We start from the raw sequence: 26,227 nt of genomic DNA on the forward strand, positions 1-26,227 counted from the left end.
CGGAAGCTGGCCGGCCCAAGGGGGCTGTACTTTCCCTTCCTTTGCACGCGGTTGAAGAGACCGGCAGGCCTGGACGACTTCTGCTGAATGATGCCGGGAAAACTCCGTAGTGACGCCAGTTTGGAATCAGACATGGCCATGGAAAAGTTGGAGACCCGGCGAAAGCAAAACGTGAAGGTGATACCGAGGGGCCTGGGGCAAGGCAGGACCAGGGGCCGGGCCACGAGAGCAGCGGGGCCCGGCAGTACGGGAGACATGCCGGGCTGAGAGCGTGTTGCGCGCGGCGAGGACCGGCATATCCAGGTGCCGGGCCTGGGGCTGGGCAGGCGGGAGTCCAACAGTGGCCCTTTCTCTGACCAGTGGACGCATTGTCCTCCGGACGGAGTCTGCTCTGTAGCTCCGACCTCTTCTCTCACCTTTTACACGGCGGCAAGCCCAGGGAGCTTTGGCAGAGAGGCCGGATTGAGCTGGAGAGAGGCTCACTGTCCCTCAGGGTCCTGGGGAATTGGGAGTTCCGCACCCCATGCACGAAGTTGAAGGTCCACCTTAGGCCCCACGTTGTGGGCTCAGACTAAACTCCAGGTGTGAGCGTGCGCGAAGGGAATTATAAATAAGTCTGGAGACTGAAGCTTTAGATGAAGGAGATCTTAAATCCGTCCGCGCAGCACACGTGGACGGCATACGCAGTGACATTTTCCTTACTTGTTTTACTACAATAAGGGAGGTACAGTTTGCTCCTCGGTAAGCAGCTCAGAAGATGAGGTAATCCAACTCTTCGTATTTATTGACAAGATCGTCTGTGGAAATGTAGAGAGAGTGTGCGAAGTGACCACCCTATTTCTTACATAGGCCGGCAGTGGCTGTAGTTAAAATAGCCCTGGTAGTCTTCTGATTCTTGCCTGTTGCTTAATAAGACTGAAGAGTAAGACTGAAGGTTGTGATTTAACTTGTGACCAAGTCTGTTCTGAAAGTCAGTGGAAACAAGATTGTTCCTGAATTTGTGTTGTACACGCCTTGGAATTTACTTTCTTTGCGGTTTCTGGGTCTGATAGGTGGCTCTTAAAACAGCAAATTTGTTGTCCACTGTGAGGAGGTAGTGGCTTTCATTTACTCATTCTGCATCAGTAAATGTGTTCAACTGTGGAATGGATGCTCCCTCATCAAGAGAGACATAAGCAGGGCTGGGCATGTGGCTCAATGGTAAAGTACCCCAGGGTTCCATCTCCAGTACCAAGATCTACTTCAGATCACTTAGGAAAATTCTGATTTATGATTTGGCCAATAGGAATTACATAGTTACTAGGAGATACTCTTGACTTCTCAAGCTAATAAAACTGTTTTTATATATTTATCTTCATATAGGTAAGAAGTGGTATTAAGAAGCATACTGGGGCTGGGGTTGTGGCCCAGAGGTAGAGCGCTAGCCTACCCTGCACTGGGTTGGATCCTCAGCATCACATACAAATAAAATGAATAAAATAAAGGTATAAAAAAATAAAGATATTGTGTTCACCTGTAACTAAAAAATATTTTTTAAAAAAGCATACTGATTTCTACCTTAGGACAATAGGAATAACAAATGATGAAATGCCCCAAAATTATGTTCTTCATAATTGTGATCTTAAAGTGATCCAGAATTGATGTCATAAATGTCATAAATGATGTTTTGTTTTGTATTTGTGTTTTCTTTATTAATTTTTTAGAAAGATAGAAAAGAGCAGCCAAAGTCTAATAAGACTGAAGAATGTGCAGAAGGAAAAGAAGAAACTCTTACCCCCAAAACCAAAAAAGTTAAAAACAAACCAGGGCCTTCTGAAGCTGATACAAATTCTCCTAAATCCAAAAAGGCAAAAAAGCAAGAGGAGCCTACTCAAGATGACATTATTTCTCCTAAAACCAAAAGTGCAAAAAAGAAAAAGGAAAAGGAGCCTCTTGAAAAGGAAGTTGTCTCTCCTAAAACCAAAAAAGTAATAAAAAATGAGGAACCTTCTGAAGAAGATGTGGATGCTCCTAAACCCAAGAAAATGAAGAAAGAGAAGGAAGTAAATGGAGACATTGGAGAGAAAAGTCCCAAACTAAAGAATGGATTCTCTCATTCTGAACCTGACTCCAATGAAGCTGCCAGTGAAGAAAGTAACAGTGAAATAGAGCAGGTAAAGTTGCATAGGTAGAACGTATCTTTCAATGTTTTGGAAATAGATAATGCTACACATACATCTCCTATTTTTTAATGTTATTATATTTTTCATATATTTATTTATTTATTTTTATGGGGTGCTGGGGATTGAACCCAGTGCCTCACACATGCTAGGCAAGCACTCTACCATTGAGCTACAACCACAGCCCTACACATGCTGTTTTGATAGTAAAAGGAAATTTTTTATCTCAGCAATCCTTGGAGGTATCTTGAGTTGCAGGGTGAGACTTCATCTTAAAAATTACAGTGTTGAGGATCCGGGATATAGCTCAGTTAGTAGAGTGCTTGCCTTTGGGATATAGCTCAGTTGGTAGAGGGCTTGCTTCACATGCCATGGGTTCAATCCCAGCACCACACACACAAAAAATGTCTTAAATAAATCTTTTTGTTTAGGCCATTAAGTAATTTTGAGTTGAATAGGATTAAATGTCCTTTTGGAACTCAATTCTTTCACCCTTCAGAAACTTAGTCGTGAAAGAAAAATTGTGGGCTGGTCATGTGGCTCAGTAGTAGAGTGTTTGTCTAACATGCCCAAGGCCCTGGATTTAATCCCCAGCATCACAGAAAAATCCTAACATGTTTTCTGTTTGCCATAGGTTATGATCACAATTGACAGTTTTTCCCCTAATTGTAAGGTGAAAAAATTTAGGAAATGGATAAATTTATCTGAGGAGGGGAGCTTCCTAGAATTTTAGCATTCATTCATTCAGTTAACACTGAATACTTTTCAGATACAGAGGCAACCTGTTGTTAAATTTTGATGTTTCCTTATGGTACAATGTATTTAGGATTGTACCTTTTGCAGTCTTGTATCCTGCTCTTTCTACTTTATGTAAGAATTTTTCATTATTTTTAAATGTTTAATGTTTAATGGCTACATAACCTCTTGTAAATGTTTATAAATTTATTTAATATCTATTTATTTGTGGTGCTGAGGATTGAACCCAAGGCCTCAAACACGCTAGGCAAACACTCTACCTCTGAGCCACAACCCCAATCCCCTTAAAAAGTTGTTTTTTTTTTTTTTGAGAGAGAATTTTAACATTTATTTTTTAGTTCTCGGCAGACACAACATCTTTGTTTGGTATGTGGTGCTGGAGATCGAACCCGGGCCGCACGCATGCCAGTCGAGCGCGCTACCACTTGAGCCACATCCCCAGCCCCTAAAAAGTTGTTTTTGAAGAGATTCTTTTGTTTCTTTCTCAGAAGACTTCTGTATTAACTTTTATGTGAGTTATGATTTCTTTCTGTGGTCCTTGACAGGAAATACCTGTGGAACAAAAAGAAGGCGCTTTCTCTAATTTTCCCATATCTGAAGAGACTATTAAGCTTCTCAAAGGTAATATTCTCGGAAATATTACATAATGTCAGAACATATTATTCAGAAGCACTACATTTTTGTTGGATGAACCAGGATGTGATCTTATTTTTGGACAATATAGGCAATCAGATAATGAAGTAGACCAGTATATTCATAGTAGGACTATGGTAGTGATAGTCTTGGCTGCCTCTAATAAATGGTTAAAATTTACCCTTTACTCAGAAGTATAATGGCTAATACTGCTGATTAATGCCATGTTCAATTTTTGAAGTATCTCTAGGTTAATACCAGATTGATTCAGAATTTATCTTAACATTCTGCCTATGAATTGCTGGGTAGTCTTAGATGCTCCACAAAGTGTTTTCTGAATCAGTTGCAGCACAGTCTGGATTGCAAAGTGTTCGATTTTTTTCAGGCTCACAAGATTGTCTGACAAGTGACTTGCTCTCTTAATATATTAAAAATTTATTATAATTTGATGTGTTAAAAGTTTGCAAATATTTTCCAGATTCTTCATTATCAGAATATATTTGAGCCTGACTTTGTAGTTGTTGCCCAAAAGGTAAAATTCATTAATTCTGTAGGACTAGAAATATTGATTATGTTTCAGTCTTTGGTTATCCTGGTATTTTAAGAATTATAGTGTCAGCATTAGAAGTATAGCTCAGTAGCAGATTGCATATTTAGAGGGAAAAAGGCCCTGGGTTTAAATCCCACCCTGTTGGCTAATGTGATTTGTTTGTTCATAGCCCGTGGAGTGACCTTCCTGTTTCCTATACAAGCAAAGACGTTTCACCATGTCTATAGTGGGAAGGACTTAATTGCACAGGCGCGGACAGGAACTGGGAAGACATTCTCCTTTGCCATCCCTCTGATTGAGAAACTTCAGAGTGAGCTGCAAGATAGGAAAAGAGGCCGTCCCCCTCAGGTAACTCTTAAGTGGACCTCAGGCTCCAGGACCGCGCAGGACAAATCTCTCTGGGCATGGTTTACATATCCAACTATTTTTATTGGATTCGCCTTAAAGCCAACCATTGTGTTTACTATTAATCTTTATCTGAAGGTAAATCAGGCTGATTCTTTTTAAGACTATTGTTCATAAACCCTTTATATTTAAGATTTATATATACTCTGTCCCATGATTGTGATCACCAGTAACATTAATGTTCATTATACCCCTTTTACTTATTTATTTATTTATTTTTAGTTATACATGGCACAGTATCTTTATTTTGTTTTTTTTTTTAATGTGGTGCTGAGGATCGAACCCAGTGCCTCACATATGCGAGGCAAGCGCTCTGTCATTGAGCCACAACCCCAGCCCATCATCATCCTCCTTTTAAACTATAGATTGTGCCTGGAGTTCACACATTTGGTTAAGTGTCTTTGACATCAGACGGATAAAGTATTTTTAGTAGAAGAACTTCACTACAGGTTCTTCTGTGCCAGACTGCTTGAGTTTAAATAATCTAGATTCTGTCTCTAACTACACTTTTGGTTTCAGTTAAGAAATTTATACTCTAGTGTCTACCTCAAAAGGCTATTATGAGAATGAAATCAGAATAACGTAAGTACTTGGTAGAGCATAAGTCATAGGAAAAGCAAAAGTATCAGCTAATGGTATCGTCATCATCATCCTCAGTATAGCTTCTTCTTCATATCATTATTTTCCTGGATTGCTGTTTTATGAAACTTCCTACAGTTCCTTCCTGTATCCACTTCTTTTTTTATTTATTTTTGGTACAAGATATCCACTTCTTTTTTTATTTTTGGTACAAGAGATTGACCCAGGGGCACTTAATCACTGAGTCATATCCCTAACCCTTATTATTTTTTATTTTGAGACAGAGTCTCACAAAGTTGCTTAGGGCTTTGCTAAGTTTCTGAGGCTGGCTCTGAAACTTGCGATTCTCCTGCTTCAGCATCCTGAGTTGCTGGGATTACAGGTGTGCACCACCACACCCAGCTTCTATTTCTCTTCTGACTGGTGATCACAAACTTCGAAGTATATTTGTCTGGAACCATAGTTATAATTTTTTTTAATTGTTATTATTATTTTTTTAAATATTTATTTGTAGATGAACACACAGTATCTTTATTTATTTTTATGTGGTGCTGAGGATCAAACCTAGTGCCTCCACATGCTAGACAAGCACTTTACCACTGAGCTATAGCCCCAGCCCCGATCCTCCTGTCTTTCCCTCCCAAGCTGTTGGGATTATAGGCGTGTGCCACCACACCCAGCCCCGTAGTTAGAATTTTTATAATATATTGGAAAGCACATAATAGATGTTTTTAAAATATATCAAAAATTCAATAGTAAGTTGACCTTTCAGTTGGATTCCCAAGTGATAAACAAATAATACACATTACTTTGAAATCAGTGAGGTCTTTTTCTTTCAGGTTCTGGTTCTTGCACCTACAAGGGAGTTGGCAAGTCAAGTAAGCAGAGACTTCAGTAACATCACAAAAAAGCTTTCAGTGGCCTGTTTTTATGGTGGAACTCCCTATGGAGGTCAAAGTAAGTAAATTCAAAAGCAGGAGAAGGAATGTGTCATCCATTATTTTTGATGCCATGATGGGATTCATATCTGTCTTCTCTCCCTGGTCTAGTCATTTATGGTGTTTGTCTTTTGCCATTTTTGTTTAAAGATGGTCAAAAACATGTTTCTGAGTAATGATGGGTAAATTCTATATATGGTTCTTAGGACTTTTGCATTACCTACCAATATTTACATAAGGATTACAAAGGTAAAATGTTGAGGGCTGGGGATATAGCTCAGTTGGTAGTGTGCTTGCCTTGCATGCCCAAGGCCCTGGGTTTGATCCCCAGCACCACAAAAAATAAATAAATAAAAACCAAAAGTAACTTGTTGAAATCAAGAGGACCGAATCAGTAGGGTCCTAGGAATTAGAAAGTCAAAATTTGAGGTCATTCTATTTTCTATCAGTCTCTGCATCCTTCTTGTTTGTTTTCTTTCCTGTAGGGGGACTGACTTTCTAGGGACCCCAGGGCCTAATAGCCCCTGCTTTAGCAGTTCATCACTTCCCAGTTAAGACCTTGCAGCTTGAATATGTAGAGTATATATGAGGGGATTTAAGGCATTAAAAAAATCTCAGTATTGGCACACAAAGCTTCTGATTATTTCTTTCCAACTTTGGTAGAATGAATGTAAACCTTGGCATCAGAAAGTCATTTGAATCTAGACTCTGCTCAGTGAGTAGTTTTGTGACTTTATGCTCAAATTGCTTAATTTTTTAATGCTTTACTATCTATAGAATAGGTTAATAAACCTACCTTTCAGGGATATTATGAGAATTAAGTTGTATAAAATGTGTAAAGTGCCTAGTATGATCCCTAAACTATACTGGAAAGTTGAGAAGGAGAGTGGGATCTGGGGCAGAGTGCTTGCCTAGTTCTTTGCCCTTATGGTGGGAGGACCTCATCCCAGTTATAAGAAATGCTTCAATTTCCCCAGATGTTTCTGTACACCAAAAGAATGTTTGAAATTCTACTGTTTTGTCCTCCCTATACCTGTTTACCTTGTAGAAAGTTCTTAGTTAAGATTCTTATCTCCCCTTTATGTAACCTTGACACTTTCTGCTAGCCGAGCAAGTCATTCTTTCCTGGTGCTACATCCCCCAGTGGTGCACTTTCCAATTGTATAACTTAATATAACGGACTGTCACTTCTTACATGCTTTTCCCTGCTGTATCAGAAGCACCTTGAGTGTCTCTGTAGCTGCCTAATCAGTGTTTGTAGCATATTACTTTGTACTATCTAATCAGTATTTTTGAATGGAAATGCATTTAAATGGTACCCCAGAATGATAAAAGGATTTTCTTTAAAAATACAGCCAATCTTTTCTTTGGTGTTCTTTATAGTCGAAAAAATGCGGAATGGGATTGATATCCTGGTTGGGACGCCAGGTCGTATCAAAGACCACCTACAGAATGGCAAGCTAGATCTCTCCAAACTTAAACATGTTGTCCTGGATGAAGTTGACCAGATGTTGGATATGGGTTTTGCTGATCAAGTAGAAGAGATTTTATGTGTGGCATACAAGAAAGGTAAACCCCAGAGTTGAAGAACTGATAAAAAGGACCTGAGGAAGTGTGGTGATGATGTAATCTTCTAAGAGATAAATGAAATTTTAGGGAATTTCAAGGGGATTTATTTTATTCGGGAAAATGAGCAGTTTATAAATAATCATGATTTATCACATAATTGCAATGAGGGAAAGTTAAAAGAAAAATTATATATTCTATCAATTCTGTGTACTTTGCTTTTGGTGTATTCCAGGTATTCTGTATGTTATTGTGTGTATGTGTGCAAGTGCCAATTGTAACCTTAACCTTATGTATTAAAACTTAGCATAACAGCCACCTGCATGGAAACACATGCCTGTAATTCCTGCTACTCAGGAACCTGAGGCAGGAAGATTGCAAGTTCAAAGCCAGGTTTAGCAACTTAGCAAGCCCCTAAGCAATTTAGTGAGACCCTGTGTCAAAATATAAAAAGGCTGGGGATATAGCTCAGTGGTATAGAGTGTGTTCCATTCCCTCTACTGGAAAAGGAAAAGAAAAAAAAATTCTTCTTAGAATCACTTCTACAGATTTTCTCGGACCTCAATATCTGGAATTAGTTCTTTAGGATAGATTTCCAAAAGTAGAATTATTGCCTTAAAAGTTATAAATAGTTCATGCTTTTCAATATACATTGCCGAATTGCTCTTCAAGAAGATTCTGCCAGCTTTATACCACTATTCAAAATGTGTGTGAATGCAGTGATACTCTTAAGGGAAACAAAAATTAATAGGTGATCTCAAGAAACGAATAAATGTGAATTCAAAATTGATAAAATATTAAGCAATTATCAAGGAGTATATAAATGTGTATAGAATCTCTTGCAGTTTTTGAACAGCTTATTTAGATAATTATTCTGTTGGTTACTATTTTTTAGTTGATAAATTTCACTATATTGGAAAAATTTGTTTCATGATTCTTAAAGGCCAATGATCAGAAAAACAGAATACGTTTAAAGTGCTTTAATTGTTTCAAAGAGCCTTTACATAAATTATTCCAGTAGCATTTCTTTGTGTGTTGGAAATCTTTTTTTATATTGTGTTTTTACTGCATGGCTAGCCTCAAATAATTTCTGATGAATGTTGATACAGCATGGAAGTATTAGGAGAGGTAAAATACTGTGTAGGCTTGTTTGGATTTTTCATAATGACTTTTTTTTCCCCCCCAAAGATTCTGAAGACAATCCCCAAACATTGCTTTTTTCTGCAACATGCCCTCATTGGGTATTTAATGTTGCTAAGAAATACATGAAATCTACATATGAACAGGTGGACCTGATTGGTAAAAAGACTCAGAAAACAGCAATAACTGTGGAGGTAAATGATTCATTTAGTTGCCGGAATTGGTATAAAATTGTCTGTAATTTGTTTCTTTTCTGATAATATTAGGACTGCCAAATATAGTTTCTTTCCAGGTAAATGTCAAATCTATGTGAAAAGTCAAGTAAAGATATATTTCTACTTGAGTTGCATATGGTTTTCTGTATTCTCTAAATTTCATCATCTTGTAGACTAATTTCAGAATCATTTGGACCCTAAAGTGTCTGAATTATGTAAACAAAGAAATTACACTTAGAATTTAAATACTAGAGGGCAACAGAGAATACGGATGTTTTATTCTAAAGCTATTTTCATCTTAGGGTCCGGTACCTAGATGAATTCATTTCACCCAAGGAACATAGTAGTGCAGTAACTGACTACAGATTGTATTTTAAAACAGATGAAAAAACAAAACATACGGAAACATTAAAAAATTCTCAATTATATGGCTTCCTGTAGGAATCTGTATAACTGCTTTTTTTTCCCCTTTATTTTCACTTAAGAAAGAAAACAGAAGCCAGGTGCTCTCTGGAGAGAATGGAGAGGCAGAGGGGAACAGACCATGTTGCTCTTAATTTTAATGGTTTAGTTACTTTTTTTTTTTTTTCCCTTAGCAGTGGTGGCAGTAATCTGCCTGGTTAGGCTTAAGCCCTTGTTCCAATACCAAGACATTAGACCTTGGTATTGAGCATGACATTTGAGGTTCCAGCAAGTCCTACTAAATAGATTTTTTTTTCTTCCTCTCTTAAATAGCATCTAGCTATCAAGTGCCACTGGACTCAGAGGGCAGCAGTTATTGGAGATGTGATCCGAGTATATAGTGGTCACCAAGGGCGTACTATCATCTTCTGTGAAACCAAGAAAGAAGCCCAGGAGCTGTCACAGAATGCCTCTATAAAGCAGGTTAGTCCCTCTCATGCCTGCAAAGCTAGAGTCATCAACAAGTCTTCACTTTGGGCATATCTGCTCTTAGTCTGTTCATTTATCTAATGACTTCCAAGTTTATTTTAGGTCAGAAGTAAGAGGGTACTTTTCTCAAGAATGGTCAGGTTATCTATCCATCCATGTTAGAGCTTATCTAATCTTATCAGTCTCATCAAACGGAGAGGATAGGATGACTCAAACCTAAAACTACTCTGACAAAAATAGGTGTGGTCTCTGGTTTGGTGTTCCTAACCCTGATGTGTATATTTAAGTATAGTCAATTTAATGACAGAGGATTTGAAAATAATTTGAAGGTTCCTCCATGTAAGAAGATATATATGTTTTCCCCTTTATTATATTTTCAGCAGGAGTATTATTAAAATATTAGCTTTTACAAACCTAGTTGAGGATGTATTAGTGGAGCTAGTTTTCTTAAGCCAGTTTATTTCTTCTGCAGGATGCCCAGTCATTGCATGGAGACATTCCACAGAAGCAAAGGGAAATCACCTTGAAGGGTTTTAGAAATGGTGATTTTGGAGTTTTGGTAGCCACCAATGTTGCTGCACGTGGGTTAGATATCCCTGAGGTTGATTTGGTTGTACAAAGCTCTCCACCAAAGGTATGTATTTTATACATAGGTTTTGTTACTTGCATGTGCTTATAATAATTAATCTTTTCAGTGCCAGGATGCTATGGTGAGTTGAAAAATAAAGCCTGTTATTTGAAACTCTTTTCTGTACAATTGACTTCTGAGTGGAAGAACAGTCAGTGGGCAGAGGTTGGAATGATAATTTCTGGTTAGACAGGGGAATTCTGAGAGACTTCATGGAGGTAGTACAGTTTTGAACAGGATCTTGAAATTGGTAGAAGATTTAGATGGGGTAGTTGTGGAACACATAAATGCATGAGCTTGAAGAGGACTAAAGAGAAAAGGCCTGGAGGGAGACACCAACCTCTGTGTTAGAACTACTGAGGTTTGTGAGTTATAGAACCTTTTGTTTATGTGTTGTGGATAGTGCTTATGTAAATAAAAGTCAGTCTAAAATCTGTTCCACTCACCTCCATTACTTTCCCTCAAATTGTCACATGTCTCTTAATTAAAGGTTGTTTAAACTGATGGAAAAACAAAACAAAACCCCAATTACTATGAATTCACTACTTCTTAAAAAAGGAAATCCCTTAAGTGTGACATAAATCTTGTTTCATGAACCTGTAGACTTGTGCTGTGCAGTATTGGTAGCCACTAGTCATGCATCTGTTAAACATTTGAAATGCAACTAGTATGGATTTGTATATGTTGTAAGTGTAAAATACACACTGGACTTTCAAAAACTTTATTAAAATTTTGAAGGCTTATGAAAAAGGATATAAAATATCTTGTTAATTTGTACATAGATAATATATTGAAATAAGACTTGGATATATTAAATTAAATATTTTAAGTTAAATATTCTATTTTACTTTAGTTGTGGTACTTAAAAACTGGAAATACACATATGCCTCTTGGAAAAAGCACTGTTTTACACAGGGTTTTTAATTGTCTCAGGTGTTTGGTTTGAAGTGCTAAGGGAACTCCTCCCTTATGTCCCAGGCACACCATACTTGCTAGCCCTTGTTGTAGAGACATAGTATTCTCAGGTGTTTGGTTTTTTTGTTGTTGTTGTGTTACTTGTGTGTTTTACTTCAATAGGATGTAGAGTCCTACATTCACCGTTCTGGGCGGACGGGTAGAGCTGGAAGGACAGGAGTTTGCATCTGCTTCTATCAACACAAGGAAGAATATCAATTAGCACAAGTGGAGCAAAAAGCGGTAAAGCTATTTTCCTAGCTTTCATCTAGTAGATAATAACATTGTTAATCTTTTTTACTTCAATTTTAATTTCAAATTATTATTTTTCTTCTAGCATATGACCCTGACTGAAAGCTTGTTAAGTATATGTTGTTTTACGTTGTCCTACAAAGCCCATTTTGAAATAATTTTGTATTTGAAAGCAGGAGTTTCTGGCTGGGGATGTGGCTCAAGCGGTAACGCGCTCGCCTGGCATGCGCGGGGCGCTGGGTTCAATCCTCAGCACCATATAAAATAAAATAAAGACACGACGCGTGTCCACCAAAAACTGAAAAAATAAATATTAAAAAATTCTTTCTCTCTCTCTCTTTAAAAAAAAAAGCAGGAGTTTCCTTTTCATGTTTGAAAAGCATTTTTTGGATTATGAACGTTAGAAATATTTGATCAGGTATAGGAATTACTTGAAAACAAAAGAATTGACGTGGCTATTGTCAGAAGGATAAAGGGAGAGGAGAGGCTAATTTCCTTATAGAATTTTATTTTATTTATATGTTTGAGGGTGGGCAAGGCAAACTTACAACTGGCAGAAGGGCATGCTATGGAACCTGGCTAGCAAGGTCATCTGGGTGGACAGTCCACCTGCTTATATCTTGAGCCTAACGCAACCTTTTCCTTCACTCTAATTGAAGGCAGAATTTTAATAATGTATATAGAACTTTCTCCTCCAGGAGATGAAGCTTAACCTCTTTTCTCCTTGAGTGGACTACACTTCATGACTGAGTAGTAAATGACTTACAAAGAATAGAGTATGTGTCAGGCACCAGTGCACTCTTCTGTAATTCCAGTGACTTGGTAGGCTGGAGCAGGAGGGTCACAGTTTGGAGGTCAACCTCTACAGTGTAGTGAGACCTTGTGGTGGACTAGATTGTAGCTCAGTGGTAAAGTGTCCCTGGGTTCCATAATGGAGGAAGTTGAAGACTTTTTGTCTGTGTACTTGGAATTGAACATGGAAGTGCTCTTATCACTGAGCTACATCTCCAGCCTTTTTTAAATTTTGAGACAGGGTCTTACTAAGTTAGTAAAGCTGGCCTCAAATTTGTCATTTCTCTTACTTCAGCCTCATAGTAGTTGAGATTATAGGCATGCCACCTCCATGTCCAACTTTAGGAGTTGGAGTTTTACAATGGAGAATCTAGCAAACATTTCCTAAGCCAGGGAATCTCAAGTTGAGGGCTATTCTATAAAAGAACTCTTTAAAGCTGTTAAGGTCATGGAAAACCAGGAAAGATAGGCATGGAATAAAGTCTAGGATTCAGTTAATAGTAATTTTATCAATGTTGGTTTCTTAGTTCTTAAAAATGTGTCATAGTAACATGAAATGTTAGCAATGGTAGGAATTTGGTGGGTGGTATACAAGAACTTTGTACTGCCTTTGTAACTTTTTTTTTTTAATATCAGTTGTTAATAGACCTTTATTTTATTTTATTTATATGTGGTGCTGAGAATTGAACCTGGTGCCTCACACATGCTAGGCAAGCTCTCTACCACAGAGCCACAACCCCAGTCACCCTTTGTAACTTTTTTTTTTTTTGTTTTCTATTTAATACTTTGATTTGGTAGGTATAAAAAATTATGGAGCTACTTAATAATGGAAACAAGTGATGACCATGGTATGTTAAACTATGGATTGTTTTCTTACAGGGAATTAAATTTAAACGAATAGGTGTTCCTTCTGCAACAGAAATAATAAAAGCTTCCAGCAAAGATGCCATCAGGTATGTTCCCTACCCTCACTGTGGACTGTGTAGTGTTTGTTGTGTGTATTAAATACGAATGCCTTTGTGTAGTACCTCTGGGATTTGGCCTTTTAAAATTTGTTTTTATTTTCTGTTGTTCTGAATATTAACACACACACACACATACACACCGAGTACTGGGGATTAAACCCAGGGGTACCCACTGACATACATTCCCCACAACTCTTATTTTTAAGACAGGGTCTCACCAAGTTTCCCAGGCTGGCCTTGAACTTGCAGTACTCTTGGCTCAGCCTCCCACATCACTGTGATTGTAGGCATGTGTCATCATGCCCAGCTTTTATCCATTATTTTAACAAATTTCATAACCTTATTTAAGGAATGATAACTGAGATGTGGTGTAGGTGCTTTATGTCCAGTTACTGATTAGATTTGATCACAGGTTATATTCTAGATCTTCATTAATTACTATCCCATTTGGTAGAATAAAAACTTTTTTTTGGTGGAGGTGATAGGAATTGAACCTAGGACCTCACACTTGCTAGGCAAGTGCTATACTGCTGAGCTAAATCATCAGCCCTGAAAACTGATTATTTCTTTAGGTTCTAGTAAATATCTAGATAGTAAGGATTGGGTAAACTAACAGTGTTTGTCAGTGGAGATGTAACTGGCATTGAAAACAAAGAGTGTATTTATATGAGATTGTTCTACAAACTGAAGGATATTTAACTGTTCTTCAAAGCAAAATCTGATAGTCAGTTCCACTACTCTCTTAATGTAAAATATCCTGTCATCATTAAGGTTCGCAGGAAACTATTTTACGCCTTCATCCTCATTTATTTTATTATCTAAATTAACTTCAGTAGTTGCTAAGAAACTACTGAGATTGAGAATCAATCTGGGAGTACTCTCTGCAGTTGCTATTATACATGTGTGAAATACTTGTCTTAAAAATAGGCAGGGAAGGGGTTGGGGTTTTGGCTCAGTGGTAGAGTGCTCACCTAGCATGCATGAGGCACTGGGTTCGATCCTCAGCACCACATAAAAATAAAATAAAGATATTGTGTCCACCTAAAACTGAAAGAAAAAAAAGGGGAGAACCAGGCTTGGTGATGCAGGCCCATAATCCCAGCGATTTGGGAGGCTGAGGCAGAGGATGGTGAGTTTAAAGCCAGTCTCAGCAACTTAGTGGGGCACTTAGCAATTCAGAAAGATCCTGTCTCTAATAAAATGTATTTTTTTAGAAGGTTTGGGGATATTGTTCAGTGGTCAGGCACCCCTGGGTTCAATCCCCGGTACAAAAAAAAAAAAAGGTAGGGGGACTAGATCCAGTGTGTCCTTCATGACTTAACCCAGAAAGCAGTTTGACTCTAAAGTCGAAATGACAAGCTGAAAGGCTGGGCACAGAGTACTCAGTGGTGTGCCTCTTGCCTAGCATGCAAGAGGCCCTGGGTTCGAATCCATAGCATCATGAAAAGGAAGAGCCCACAACAAAATGATGAGTAGCTATACTATTGCAGCATCAGACTGGTGGCTGGGTGGTATTCAAATATGGTATAATAGTGCTTCAGGATTCAATAAACTGAAGTTAATTTAGATAAATAAATGAGGATGAACGTATAAAATGATTTCCTGCAGACCTTAATGGTGACAGGATATTTCACATTAAGAGAGTAGTGGAACTGACCATCATATTTTGCTTTAAAGAACAGTTGATAAGAGGGGATAGATTCTACCTGAACCATACCCAAAAGAGATTATTTGGGGCAGAGGTGAGGGGAGGAAAGAATGGGCAGAGAAATAATTGTATAGTTGAAATCTATATATGCAGTTGTCTTCAAAGTATTTGTGAGTTTGATTAGACCTGAAATATACAATTTAAGAATTATTTATCCATTGTAATTTTAAAAATAGAAACCATCCATGACTAAAAGACATGCTTGCCAGGTGCAGTGGTGCATGCCTGTGATCCCAGCAACTCAGGAGGCTGAGGCAGAGGATAATGAGTTCAAAGCCAGTCTCAGCAACCTTAGTGAGGTACTTAGCAACTCAGCGAGACCCGTCCCTAATAAACTATTAAAAAAGGTCTGGGGATGTGATTAAGCACCCCTGGGTTCAATCCCCAGTACCCCCCCCCCCCAAAAAAAAAGCCCTAAAGATCAGCTTATTAATGATAGCTTGGGAAAGTTCAGCAAATGAAAAGATTTTAACTCAATATTTTTCAAAATTATTTTAGCTTCATCAATTTAAATCTGATTTGGGTACAGGCAGGTGCTACACTACACACCTACAATCTCAGCACCTCAGAAAGTTGGGGAAGAAGGATTGAAAGTTTTGAGGCAAGCCTCAGAAACTGAAAATTTATAAATTTTTATAAATCTCAAAATTTATAAAAAAGAGCTGGGGATGTAGCTCAGTGGTAACATGCCCCTTGGTTCAGTCCTCAGTTTCAAAAAAAGAAAGAAATGAATAATGTTTATTGGGGGAAAAGGTATCACATTATTTATCATCGTTTTTAATGGCAATATGGCATTTTATTGTATAAACATTTTTCTTATCTGTATATATGAGTAGATCATATTGATGCACATTTTCAAATTCTTTATACTTTCAGCATATTGTCAATCACACTATGCTGTTACTTGTAACTTTTCTCCTAACAAATGTACTCTCAATCAAATCACAGGCTTTTAGACTCTGTCCCTCCTACTGCCATTAACCACTTCAAGGAGTCAGCCCAGAAGCTGATAGAGGAGAAGGGAGCCGTGGAGGCTTTAGCAGCAGCTCTGGCACATATTTCAGGTGCCACTTCAGTAGATCAACGCTCCTTGATCAATTCAGAAGCGGTATTTCTGATACCTTGTATTTGGGGTTTTAGTAGGATTTGAAAGGGTTCATTTAAACTTGCCAGTTTTTGCTGTCTTGTAAAAGTAGGAAACTATTAACTGCATTTTACCTTTTTCTAATTGAAAATGTACATTCAGGTCCATAGAGACAAAAAAAAATAATGTTTGTCAGTGGTTGGGTGGAGGGAGAAATGGCAAAGAGTACTAATGGGCATGAGTTTCTTTTGGGGGTGATGAAATGTTCTAGAATTGTAAATAGTGATGATGGTTGCAAACTTTGAATTTACTAAACAACCCACTGCATTTTATACTTAAAATGTGAATTTTGTGGTATATGAATAGTATCTTAATTCTTTTAATTCCTTATGAGCCCAAACATATACACATAAATACAATATAATTTAGCCAGGATATCTAGAAACTTTTTAGAAAGTTTTTATGCTTTTATTTTTCTTTTATAAGTTGAAGTTTTAAAATTTTTATTAAATATAGATTCACGTGTAGTTGTGAGAAATAATATGTGGTCCCCTATACACTGCCCAGTTTCCCCCAGTGGTTATATTTTAGAAAACTATGTTACCATAATAAAGATGTTGACATGATTTAATGATTCAATCTTATTAAGAGACTGATTCTGGTCTCTCCAGGGGGCAGTGTATGCTTTTTTTAGAGGGAACTTTCAGAAATACTTTAGAATATAAGGGTAAGTGTTTATGATGTAGATTTTGTTTTATGAGACTTAATTTTGTTCCCCTTTCTTCCATAAGGGTTTTGTGACCATGATCTTGAGGTGCTCAATTGAAATGCCAAATATTAGTTATGCTTGGAAAGAACTAAAAGAGCAACTGGGCGAGGATATTGATTCCAAAGTGAAGGGAATGGTCTTTCTGAAAGGAAAGCTGGTAAGGCTGGGCCCTTTCTCAGACTTAACTTTGGTTCAGTAGCTGAATGTGGGCAGTAAAACAGAATGATGTCTTCTTGGTGTTCTGTGGGGAGGCTGCCTTTATTTTTTCACTCTGTGTCTGCACTGACCCCTGCAATTGGGAGGCTCTTAGTTACTGCAACTAACTACCCATGTCTATGTTTCCAGCCCAAACCATTCTGTACACCATGCCAGCCAAAAAGATCAAATTACTGCACTGATAACTTCACATGGCTTAATTAAGTAACTAATTCAGCATATTTCCTTTTTTGGTGGTAGTGGGGATGGGATTCAATTTACATGCTATGCAAGCACTGAGCTAAGCCAGCCTACCCTCTCCTGCCCCCCCCCCTCCTTTTTTAAATCTTTTTTTGAGACAATGTCTCACTAAATTACTGAGGCTGGCTTCTAATTTGCAATCCTCCTATCTCAATCTCCTGAGAAGCTGGGATTACAGGCATGCACCAACATGCCTAGCTTTAGTTCATATTCTTGAATTCAGGTTCAAAATTTGAATTTTTGCTGGGTATAGTGGTGCACACCTATAGCCTCAGCAACTTCGTGAGGCCCTTACCAACTTAGTGAAATTCTGTCTCAAAATAAAAAATAATAAGGGATAGGGATGTGGCTCAGTGGTTAAGTGCCCCTTAGCCAATCCCTGGCGCAATAAATAAATAAATAAACAAACAAATAAATAAATAATTCTTGCCTGCCAAACCTAGAAAACTTTTTCCTTTTTTTTTTTTTTCCTTTGTGGGAAAATGAGTGAAAGGCACAGATTTATTATGAAGATAGTTTTAACTGGAATCCTAAAGAGCCTCAGGTTTCCAAAGGTACACTGCTGGTGAAAGAAATCATATTTACCCCAAAGGTATGTGGAGTTGCTTGAGGTAAACAGTGTGATCAAACAGGCAGTGAGCTGTCTTAAGGTTAAGGTAAACCTGCCCTGGTTACCAGTTTCAGCTCCATCTCATCATCCCCAACACCCTTTACACTGGCTGTGCCAAGTACACCATGCTGTCTTCATTCATGAGTGAAGACTGAGCCCCTACTTTTCCAGTATTTTACTCTCCACAGTGTCCCTTAAATTTCCCTGTAAAGCTTTGCTGTCCTTACCAGGCAGAGTTAGGGGCATCATTATCTGTACTTCAGAGTTCTTAGGACATATTATTTATTTAGGTAATTTTTGCCTTGCTGTCATTTGCTTTCTGACTGAAATACTCAAGAGCACTGTGATCTACACAGTGGTAAAAATATGCTTTCTGATCATCTGTACCCCATTGAATGATATTGAACTCTAAACACTAAGTAAGTATGTGAATGGAGAGTCCCATGATTGACAGAATCCATCAGTACCCCATGATACTCGTATTAGCACTGGGCAAAAGGGGTGCTTCTGATAAAATCCTGTAGTTAAAAGACAATAGGGAGAGGAGTGACTCTGTTACAGGGTAGTTTGACAGGCTTGTAGGTAACTTCCCTTGGAGAGGAGGGCACTTACCATCAAAGATCTTATCCTACAGCATTAACTTTTTCATTCTCTTTCACAGGTGGCTGAATTATGAAAAACTAGAAAATTAACAGAAGTTTTTGTTGTTGTTGTTTATTTGTTTTGTTTTGTTTCTTGCTCTTAGTTTGGTCATTCTAAATAGCTCTCAGTGCTTTTCTAATGGAAGGCAGTAAAGTGTAATGGTTTTTACACACTACACACCGTATTTTAAATACTTGCCCCACTTAAATTGTTGTGGGGCTTTACACGAGTCAATCAGACTCTCCAATTTTGTTTCTTCAGCTATAAAATGTAGCTGGTAGCCTTTCTGTACCATCCCACAAGGTCCAACTTAACTCTAAAGTAGTTGAGAGGTACTCAAGGATTAAGCACAGTGTGATAGCCAAGAATATATCTACAGTCAAGAAGTTCAAAATTGTTTTGAGTCCTTCTTAACTGTTCCTTGGCTTTCTGCTTTTGTGTTTTGGGTAGCTGTAGTGTATTGGCTTTAGACTAAAGTTCATTTAAAATTAATATCTGAAAGCTGGTATATGCCTGGGAGGCTGAGGCAGGAGAATCATGAGTTCAAGGTCAGCCTCACCCTTTTTCTAAATAAATACATAAAACTGGGTGAGTTTTATTATTATTTTCTTTGCAATACCTTGTATTTATGGTATCACTTAGTGTGTACTGATTATATTAACTTATATTTTCTTTGATTTCTAGGGTGTTTGTTTTGATGTCCCTACTGCAGCAGTCACAGAAATACAGGTATTTTCTCTCGGACTTTTTGTTTTTACAGTACTGGAGGTTGAACCCAGGGCTTTACACATGCTCAGCAAGTGCTCCAACACTGAACTATACCTTCCCCCCTTTCTCCTGGACATTTTAAAGTTAATATACATAAGCTGGGAAGTGTTCATTGTGAAAATACAGAATGATAGGGTGGCGGACACGACAGCTCTGGTCTCTTATCAAAAGACAGTTGAGAATTACATTTGGTACTTTTTTCTGCTGTCCTTTTTATTCTCACATTTGTTGTTGAGCCTGCCTTTTTTCCTTTCTAGAGTTGTGAGTGATGTCCAGGTCCTCCCCACCCACGTTGTACGTGTTTTCATACACATTTTAACTTGAGAGATGGATTTGTAAATGTGCATTTGTTTTATTACCCCTGACAGCTAGAGACCAAGTAGAGGTGAAATGAAAAAATGATGCAGTGAGGAGGTTCCAAGTGAAAATTATTTTCTAGTGGCATCTGGGCTGAGAGTCAATATTTGGAACAATGGCCTTTTAACACTTATGTTATCAACCTAGTTGTTTGTTGGAGAAATGACAACAATGTGGTTTTTTTCATGCCTTTTAAACCATTTGAATAAAAATCAAAGGTGAAAACAGAACTTTCTCTCAACAGGAGAAATGGCATGATTCACGACGCTGGCAGCTCACTGTGGCCACAGAGCAACCTGAGCTGGAAGGACCACGGGAAGGATATCGAAGCTTCAGGGGTCAGCGAGAAGGCAGCCGTGGTTTCAGAGGACAGCGGGATGGAAAGAGAGGCTTCAGGGGACAGCGGGGAGGAAGTAGAAACTTCAGAGGAGGATCAGGAGGTGGAAACAAAAGCAACAGATCCCAAAACAAAGGCCAGAAGCGGAGTTTTAGTAAAGCATTTGGTCAGTGATTAGAAGTAGAGGATTTGTGTGGCAGAATCAGGACTATGGCACCATGGAACTGAGTGGTATTTTTCACACAGACCACTTGGCCAGTCCATATCCCCAGAAGAAAGACAGGCTTAATCTAAATTATTTCATCTGATCATTATCATTTCTAACTTTATTGCTTTTATCGGTTTTTCCTTTTGAAAAGTAATGAATTGATTACATTGTTATTCTGATATATTCTCGGTAGATATAAGAATCAAGCTGTATGTCTATACTTGTAAGTTGATCTTCTTGTGTTTGTGTGCTGGGGATTGAACCCAGGGCCTCCCACATGCTAAGCATGTGCCCTGTCACTAAGCTACTTAATAGTAGCTTCATAGTGTGCTCTTAATAGTATCCTCTTAATAGTATGCTTCCCTAAAGTAAATATTTACGGGAATACAACAATCTGTGAAGTACCACATTAGCCTTTAAAAGTCAAAAGCTTTGTTTTGTAATTGGTATCTTCAGCCTCCTGTCAGGTACTTACTTGTGTGGTCCTATAATTTGCCTTCTGAGAATTTATACTGAGCAATGTTTTGAAATGAGTTTCAAACTTAGCTAGGTTGTGATAGTTTATGCCTGTGTATATGGTCTAGATTTGAAGGATGAAATAACATTCAATATAGATTACCCATGGTCATGTGCATTTTTAAACGCTTTTAGCTTCTCACTGTAAGGTGAGTCATGCTTCAGTAAGTTCTTCACAGATAATATATATATAGAGAGAGAAATACATTTTGATAGAAAGCCTGTGTCTTTAAGGAATTCCACATGTATAAGATGGCTCTGTAGCTTTCTTTGTAAATAAGGAGGCTAGATAAATAGTGTTTGAATGATTGTACTCCACTTCTTCCTATTGGAAGATCAACATTATTAAGAAGGAATTAAGGGAATAGGGGACATAGGTTTGTGTAGAGTATGTGCAAAAAAACTCACTGAAAATATTCTTTACATGTAAGAAGGAAACATTAATAAGTGAAAAGCAAAGAGTACAAGTGAAGATGCATGATAAAACATTATTTTAATGATTGATGTGTATTTCAAGAGGTTTACTTCTAATGGGCAAGCTGGGGTTTTGGGGGAGAATGGTCTGCTGTAGTTTCTCAATAGCCTAGATTTTAAAGCCACAGAGTAGGACCTGTTTCTGTAAAACCGATTCTCTCTTGAAATGCTTTCATTGATTAGAGACTTCCTTTAAGACAAACTGAATGGTTATTTAAGTTGTTTCTCTGTGGGAACTGAATACTTACTGTAGCTCCTGTCAGATAACTATACCTGAGGACTTCAGTGTTTGTTGGAAACATTCTACACAGCATAGGCGCTCCAGAGTGGCATTGTCCTCTTGCCTTAATTTCTAGAAATTGTCTTTGATCTGTTTTTTTCCTCTAATTGCCTCTCACTTGATCAACTAGCAAAAAGGGGCTCTGATAGCCAATTTAGCTCCTGATCATTGAAAACATCCTTTTTCTGTTTGAGCTTCAGTTTTATCCTTAAGTTTGGGACCAGGTATTACTTGCTGTTTGAGAATTCTCTTGGCCTTTTATTCTTTGATCCATTTGTCAATTTTATCACTTTGTTATTATTCCTCATGGATTCCCATCAAGCCACAGGGAATTAGGAGAAGGTATTTGATGACAGTCCACATGAGCCTTTGGGTTATAATTTATTAGATACTGGTTTTGTCTAGATACTTGGACATGCTTTAGTAAAAACTAAAACATCTAACAATTTGGATAGGAATGGGTACCTCCTCAGGCAGTTTTGAAGAATATAGTAACTGTGCATGATGGGGGTACACACCTGTAATCCCAGCTGTTCTGGAGGCTAAGTCAGGAGGATCACAAGTTTGAGGCCAGCCTGGACAAATGATGATATTTTGTCTCAATGAAATTTTGAAAGGGGCTGGATGTGGTAGAGCACTTGCTTAGCATGTGTGAGACCTTGGGTTTGATCCCAAGTACTAAAAAGATTTGGTAGCTATCCTTTAGGAAGGATAGCTAAACCTTTTTTATGTGGATTATGGGTTAGCCTAAATTAGAAAAATGATCAGGCATAATGAAGAGTGAAAAGGAAGAGTAATAGGAATTTCACTTTATACAACTTAATTTTAAGAAAAACATGGCTCTTTCAATAAACGAAGCTAACATTTCTTTTGGATTCCAGATTCCAGAATTCACACCATATTTATAAGTGTATAATTGAGCTGTTATTTGGTTTAAATGGACTTTTTGGGCTAGCCTGGGAAATGTTACCATTTTTACTATTTTCTACAGAGAAAATATTTTCAGAGTTATGTGTCAAATAATTCAACGGACTTAAAAATTACAACCCATTTTTGTGTTGGAGCTCTGCAGTGCTTCCTCTGCAGTTGTACATAAAATGTTTTTACTGTAAATGAGTTAATATAACATGTTACTTTATGCCATAATAAAAAAAGATATTAGTACTTTATGGTTTTGGTGGCTTTTTGTTTTCTAAAATGAAAATAGCCCAAAATCATATTATAAAAACAATAAAAGTTGACCATAAAAATATACGAATAAAACAGTCAAGAGTCACACCATGTCTGATATTTTGGTGAGCAATATTCCGTGTATTCATTTATAAAATTAGAGTCATCCAGTTTTGTGACTCATCTGGAATTATTCCCCTGTCCCCCTAATGTTCTGTGCACACCTTTCTGTAAACACAGATCTACAATGACTGTTTCTTACTGTTTTGGCACAGAGAATTGAACTTCAGTACTTTACCACTTAGCTATTCCCCCAAGTTCCCTGCCCCCCCCCCTTTTTTTTTTAAGATTTGAGATGGTCTCACTGAATTGCTGAGGCTGTCCTCAAACTTGGGCTCCTCCTACCTTAGTCTCTCAAGTAGCAGGGATTATAGGCGTGTGCCACCATTCCCCACTCCAGTGATATTTTTGATACCGTGTTTTCTCAAATAGATAAGCCACTATACATTTAACTCAGACTGGCTAACCACATCGGTATTTCCTCATTTTTCACTATCTTAGGCAACTCTACAGTTATATCCTACTTTATATCTGTATATTTGTTTCTAAAAGAATTGCAGAATGAAAGTGAATGTACTTGAGTTTTTGGTGTAAACTGCTCTCCAAATTAGTACCAATTTACATTTCAATCAATGTCTCTGAGAACCTGTTTCCCTGCACCACTGCACAATTAGATTTTCTTTTTCAGTTTGCTAGGCACCAAGTAAAATTGCATTGTTTTTATTTGCATTTTTTAATTGAGGAATAACATCTCATAATGGCTATTTATGTTATTTTTATTCATTATACATTTGTCAGTTTTTAAATTGGGAGCTGTCTTTTGTTGATAGGAGTTCTTTATTAGTTATTAGCATGTAACATTTTCCAAATTCATTTGTATTTCAACTGAAGTGTTTTGACATGGAATTTTATATTTTTATGCAAATATAACCCGTCTTTTATTGTTTTTATTATCAAGGAAATGCCTAAATAAAGTTTCAGTTGCTCGTAATTGACGTAAAAATCACTAATTTTGGAGGTCATGCAAGCTGTGTAATACATTATTATTCTTTCACTAGCTTTGCTGTAGGTATTACCTTTGATGTGATAATGGTTGTTTGGGGTATTTTTCAGGGTCTCTTGCTGAAAGTACTTGGGCTTGCAGATAATCTGGTTTTGGGTGACAGGAAAGGAATGAAAATTCTTAGCATTTCTGTCTTCATATTGTGTCTGTCTGCATTGTAGCCTTAACCTTTGAATCAGATTCTACACATTTTTTTTTTTTAATACTGTGAGTTTTATTTTTATTTTTTATTTTTTTAAAATATTTTATTTACATTTTAGTTTTCAGCAGACACGGTATCTTTGTATGTGGTGCTGAGGAGCGAATCCGGGCCGCACCCATGCCAGAAGAGCGTGTTACCGCTTGAGCCACATCCCCAGCCCCAAAACCATAATACAATGTTAACCTAGACTTCCATAGTGTCTCCCCGCATCCTTAAGAAACACCTACCAGCTGCCATGACATCAACCATGAAAGGAAGTGAAAACAAGTGGCAACTTTCGCTGCCTATATCCAAAAGACATAAATATTTCCTCCCCTATATTACCCTTTCTTTCTCCCATGTTGGTCCTATCCTTATATTCCCCCTGGAGTAGAGATGCTTATTTGTGAGTATGGGTTCTTACTTCTCCATTCTTTGGACATTGTATGAAGCCTTTCTTCTCAACACTTGTCTCTCAGACATTGGATTTTCTGTGGCATTGGCTTCTGAACCTGGGTTCAGATTATGTGTTTAATTCATCCTAGTTTATGAGGATCAAATAGGGATATTGCCGCAGTCTGGCTGGGCACAAAATAACCTAGCCGCCACAAAGCCTTGTAGGTTCAAACAGCAACTCTTTATTCCCGAACTCTCACCTGCACTCTACATGCACTTTCTGGGAACACACTCCCTCCATCAGGCTCCTGGCTCTCAACAGGATATAGCTTTATTTATTTGTCTTCCCAAATTACTACTACTAATTATACAATTTTAAAAATTTTTAGTTATAGATGGACACAATACCTTTATTTATTTTTATGTGGTGCGACAGAACAAACCCAGTGCCTTATGTATGGTAGGCAAGCACTCTACCACTGAGCTACAACCCAGCCTTCCTAACTGAACTGTTTTTTTGTGTGCAGGTGCGGTGGGAGGGTACTGGGGTTTGAACTCATGGGTACTCAGCCACTGAGCTACATCCCAGATCTTTTTTGTATTTTATTTATAGAGATAGGGTCTCACTGAGTTTCTTAGTGCCTTGCTATTGTTGAGGCTGGCTTTGAACTCATGATCTTCCTGCCTCAGCCTCCCAAACTACTGGGATTACAGGCGTGCATCACCATGCCTGGCTTGAACTTTTTTAAAAATTTTTAGTTGTAGTTGGATTCAATACCTTCATTTTATCTATCTTTATGTAGTGCCCATTGAACCCAGGGCCTTGCACATGCCAAGCAAGTACTGTACCACTGAGCCACAACCCCAGTCCCTTAATTGGTTTTTGAAATATTGTCTTTGCTGTATAATTTACAAGTTTTTTCACATCAGTTTTTAAATATTTATTTTCTTTGGAATGGCATAGAATTCACAAAATGCATCAAAGTTCTCCAAGAACATATTATTGCTTATAATTTTTATATAATGCATTTTATTTTCAGTTTGAAGTAATTTTAGACTACAAAAATGTTGCAAAAAATAGCTGGATGTGGCCTGAGGTTGTGGCTCAGTGGTAGAGTGCTTGCCTAGCATGCGTGAGGCACTGGGTTCAATCCTCAGCACCACATAAAAATAAAATAAGGATAGTATGTCCACCTAAAAAACTAAAAAATAAATATAAAAAAAATAGCTAGATGTGGTAGTGTGAAAAACCAGCCTCTATCTCAGAGCAAAGCCTGTCCAAGGAAGGGACATGACCTTTGTCCTTGAAAAGACCCACAGAGCACTCCTAGGCACATTCCCACCCTGCTAAGTTATTTATCTACAAATAATAGGAGAGATTTGCTGAGCCAGGTGTCCCTGACTCAGGCTAGGTGGAGACCCATAGTAACCCCCTAGCAGCCACCAATCAGCATGAGACAGGGAAATACCTGGGATGCCAGCTGACCCTCCCAGTAGTTTATGGTGGTGTGTTGGGAAACCATGTAGTTCAGCAGGAACACCCCTTTGGGCTTAAACCAATCAGTTCAAATGAATCCCCCTCTTGTAGTAACCAATCACCCCTCCCCAACTTGTTCCCGCCAGTGAATGTGCTAATCATGTTTTAGAGTTATTTGATTTTCCCACAGTGTGTGATGATTTGCTAAGAGATGCTATGATGTATGTGAAGTTCCTGCCTTCCCCAAA

General features: G+C 37.9%; 1 protein-coding gene across 1 annotated transcript; it reads left to right on the forward strand.

Annotated features, from left to right (window-relative positions):
* On the forward strand, positions 1–22,796 carry DDX21 (DExD-box helicase 21). Its single transcript, XM_081267351.1, has 15 exons — positions 1–177; positions 1,704–2,153; positions 3,461–3,536; positions 4,268–4,446; positions 5,922–6,039; positions 7,404–7,589; positions 8,775–8,920; positions 9,677–9,826; positions 10,305–10,466; positions 11,538–11,657; positions 13,338–13,411; positions 16,080–16,239; positions 17,007–17,141; positions 19,377–19,421; positions 20,062–22,796. Exons 1-15 carry the CDS (start codon positions 88–90, stop codon positions 20,326–20,328), a joined length of 2,358 nt encoding a protein of 785 aa, XP_081123477.1. The 5' UTR covers positions 1–87; the 3' UTR covers positions 20,329–22,796.
* Positions 22,797–26,227: the final 3,431 nt, after the last annotated feature.

This window comes from Spermophilus citellus, assembly GCF_964194105.1.
Source record: "Spermophilus citellus genome assembly, chromosome: 15".
Classification (NCBI taxonomy): Eukaryota; Metazoa; Chordata; class Mammalia; order Rodentia; family Sciuridae; genus Spermophilus; species Spermophilus citellus.

Excerpts from the sequence above, each read along its gene's own strand:
- DDX21 (XM_081267351.1), top strand. The coding sequence starts at position 88 with ATGATGCCGGGAAAACTCCGTAGTGACGCCAGTTTGGAATCAGACATG. Across the intron at positions 8,921-9,676 it reads AAACAGCAATAACTGTGGAG|CATCTAGCTATCAAGTGCCA; the intron begins GTAAATGATTCA and ends TCTCTTAAATAG. Across the intron at positions 16,240-17,006 it reads CCTTGATCAATTCAGAAGCG|GGTTTTGTGACCATGATCTT; the intron begins GTATTTCTGATA and ends TTCTTCCATAAG.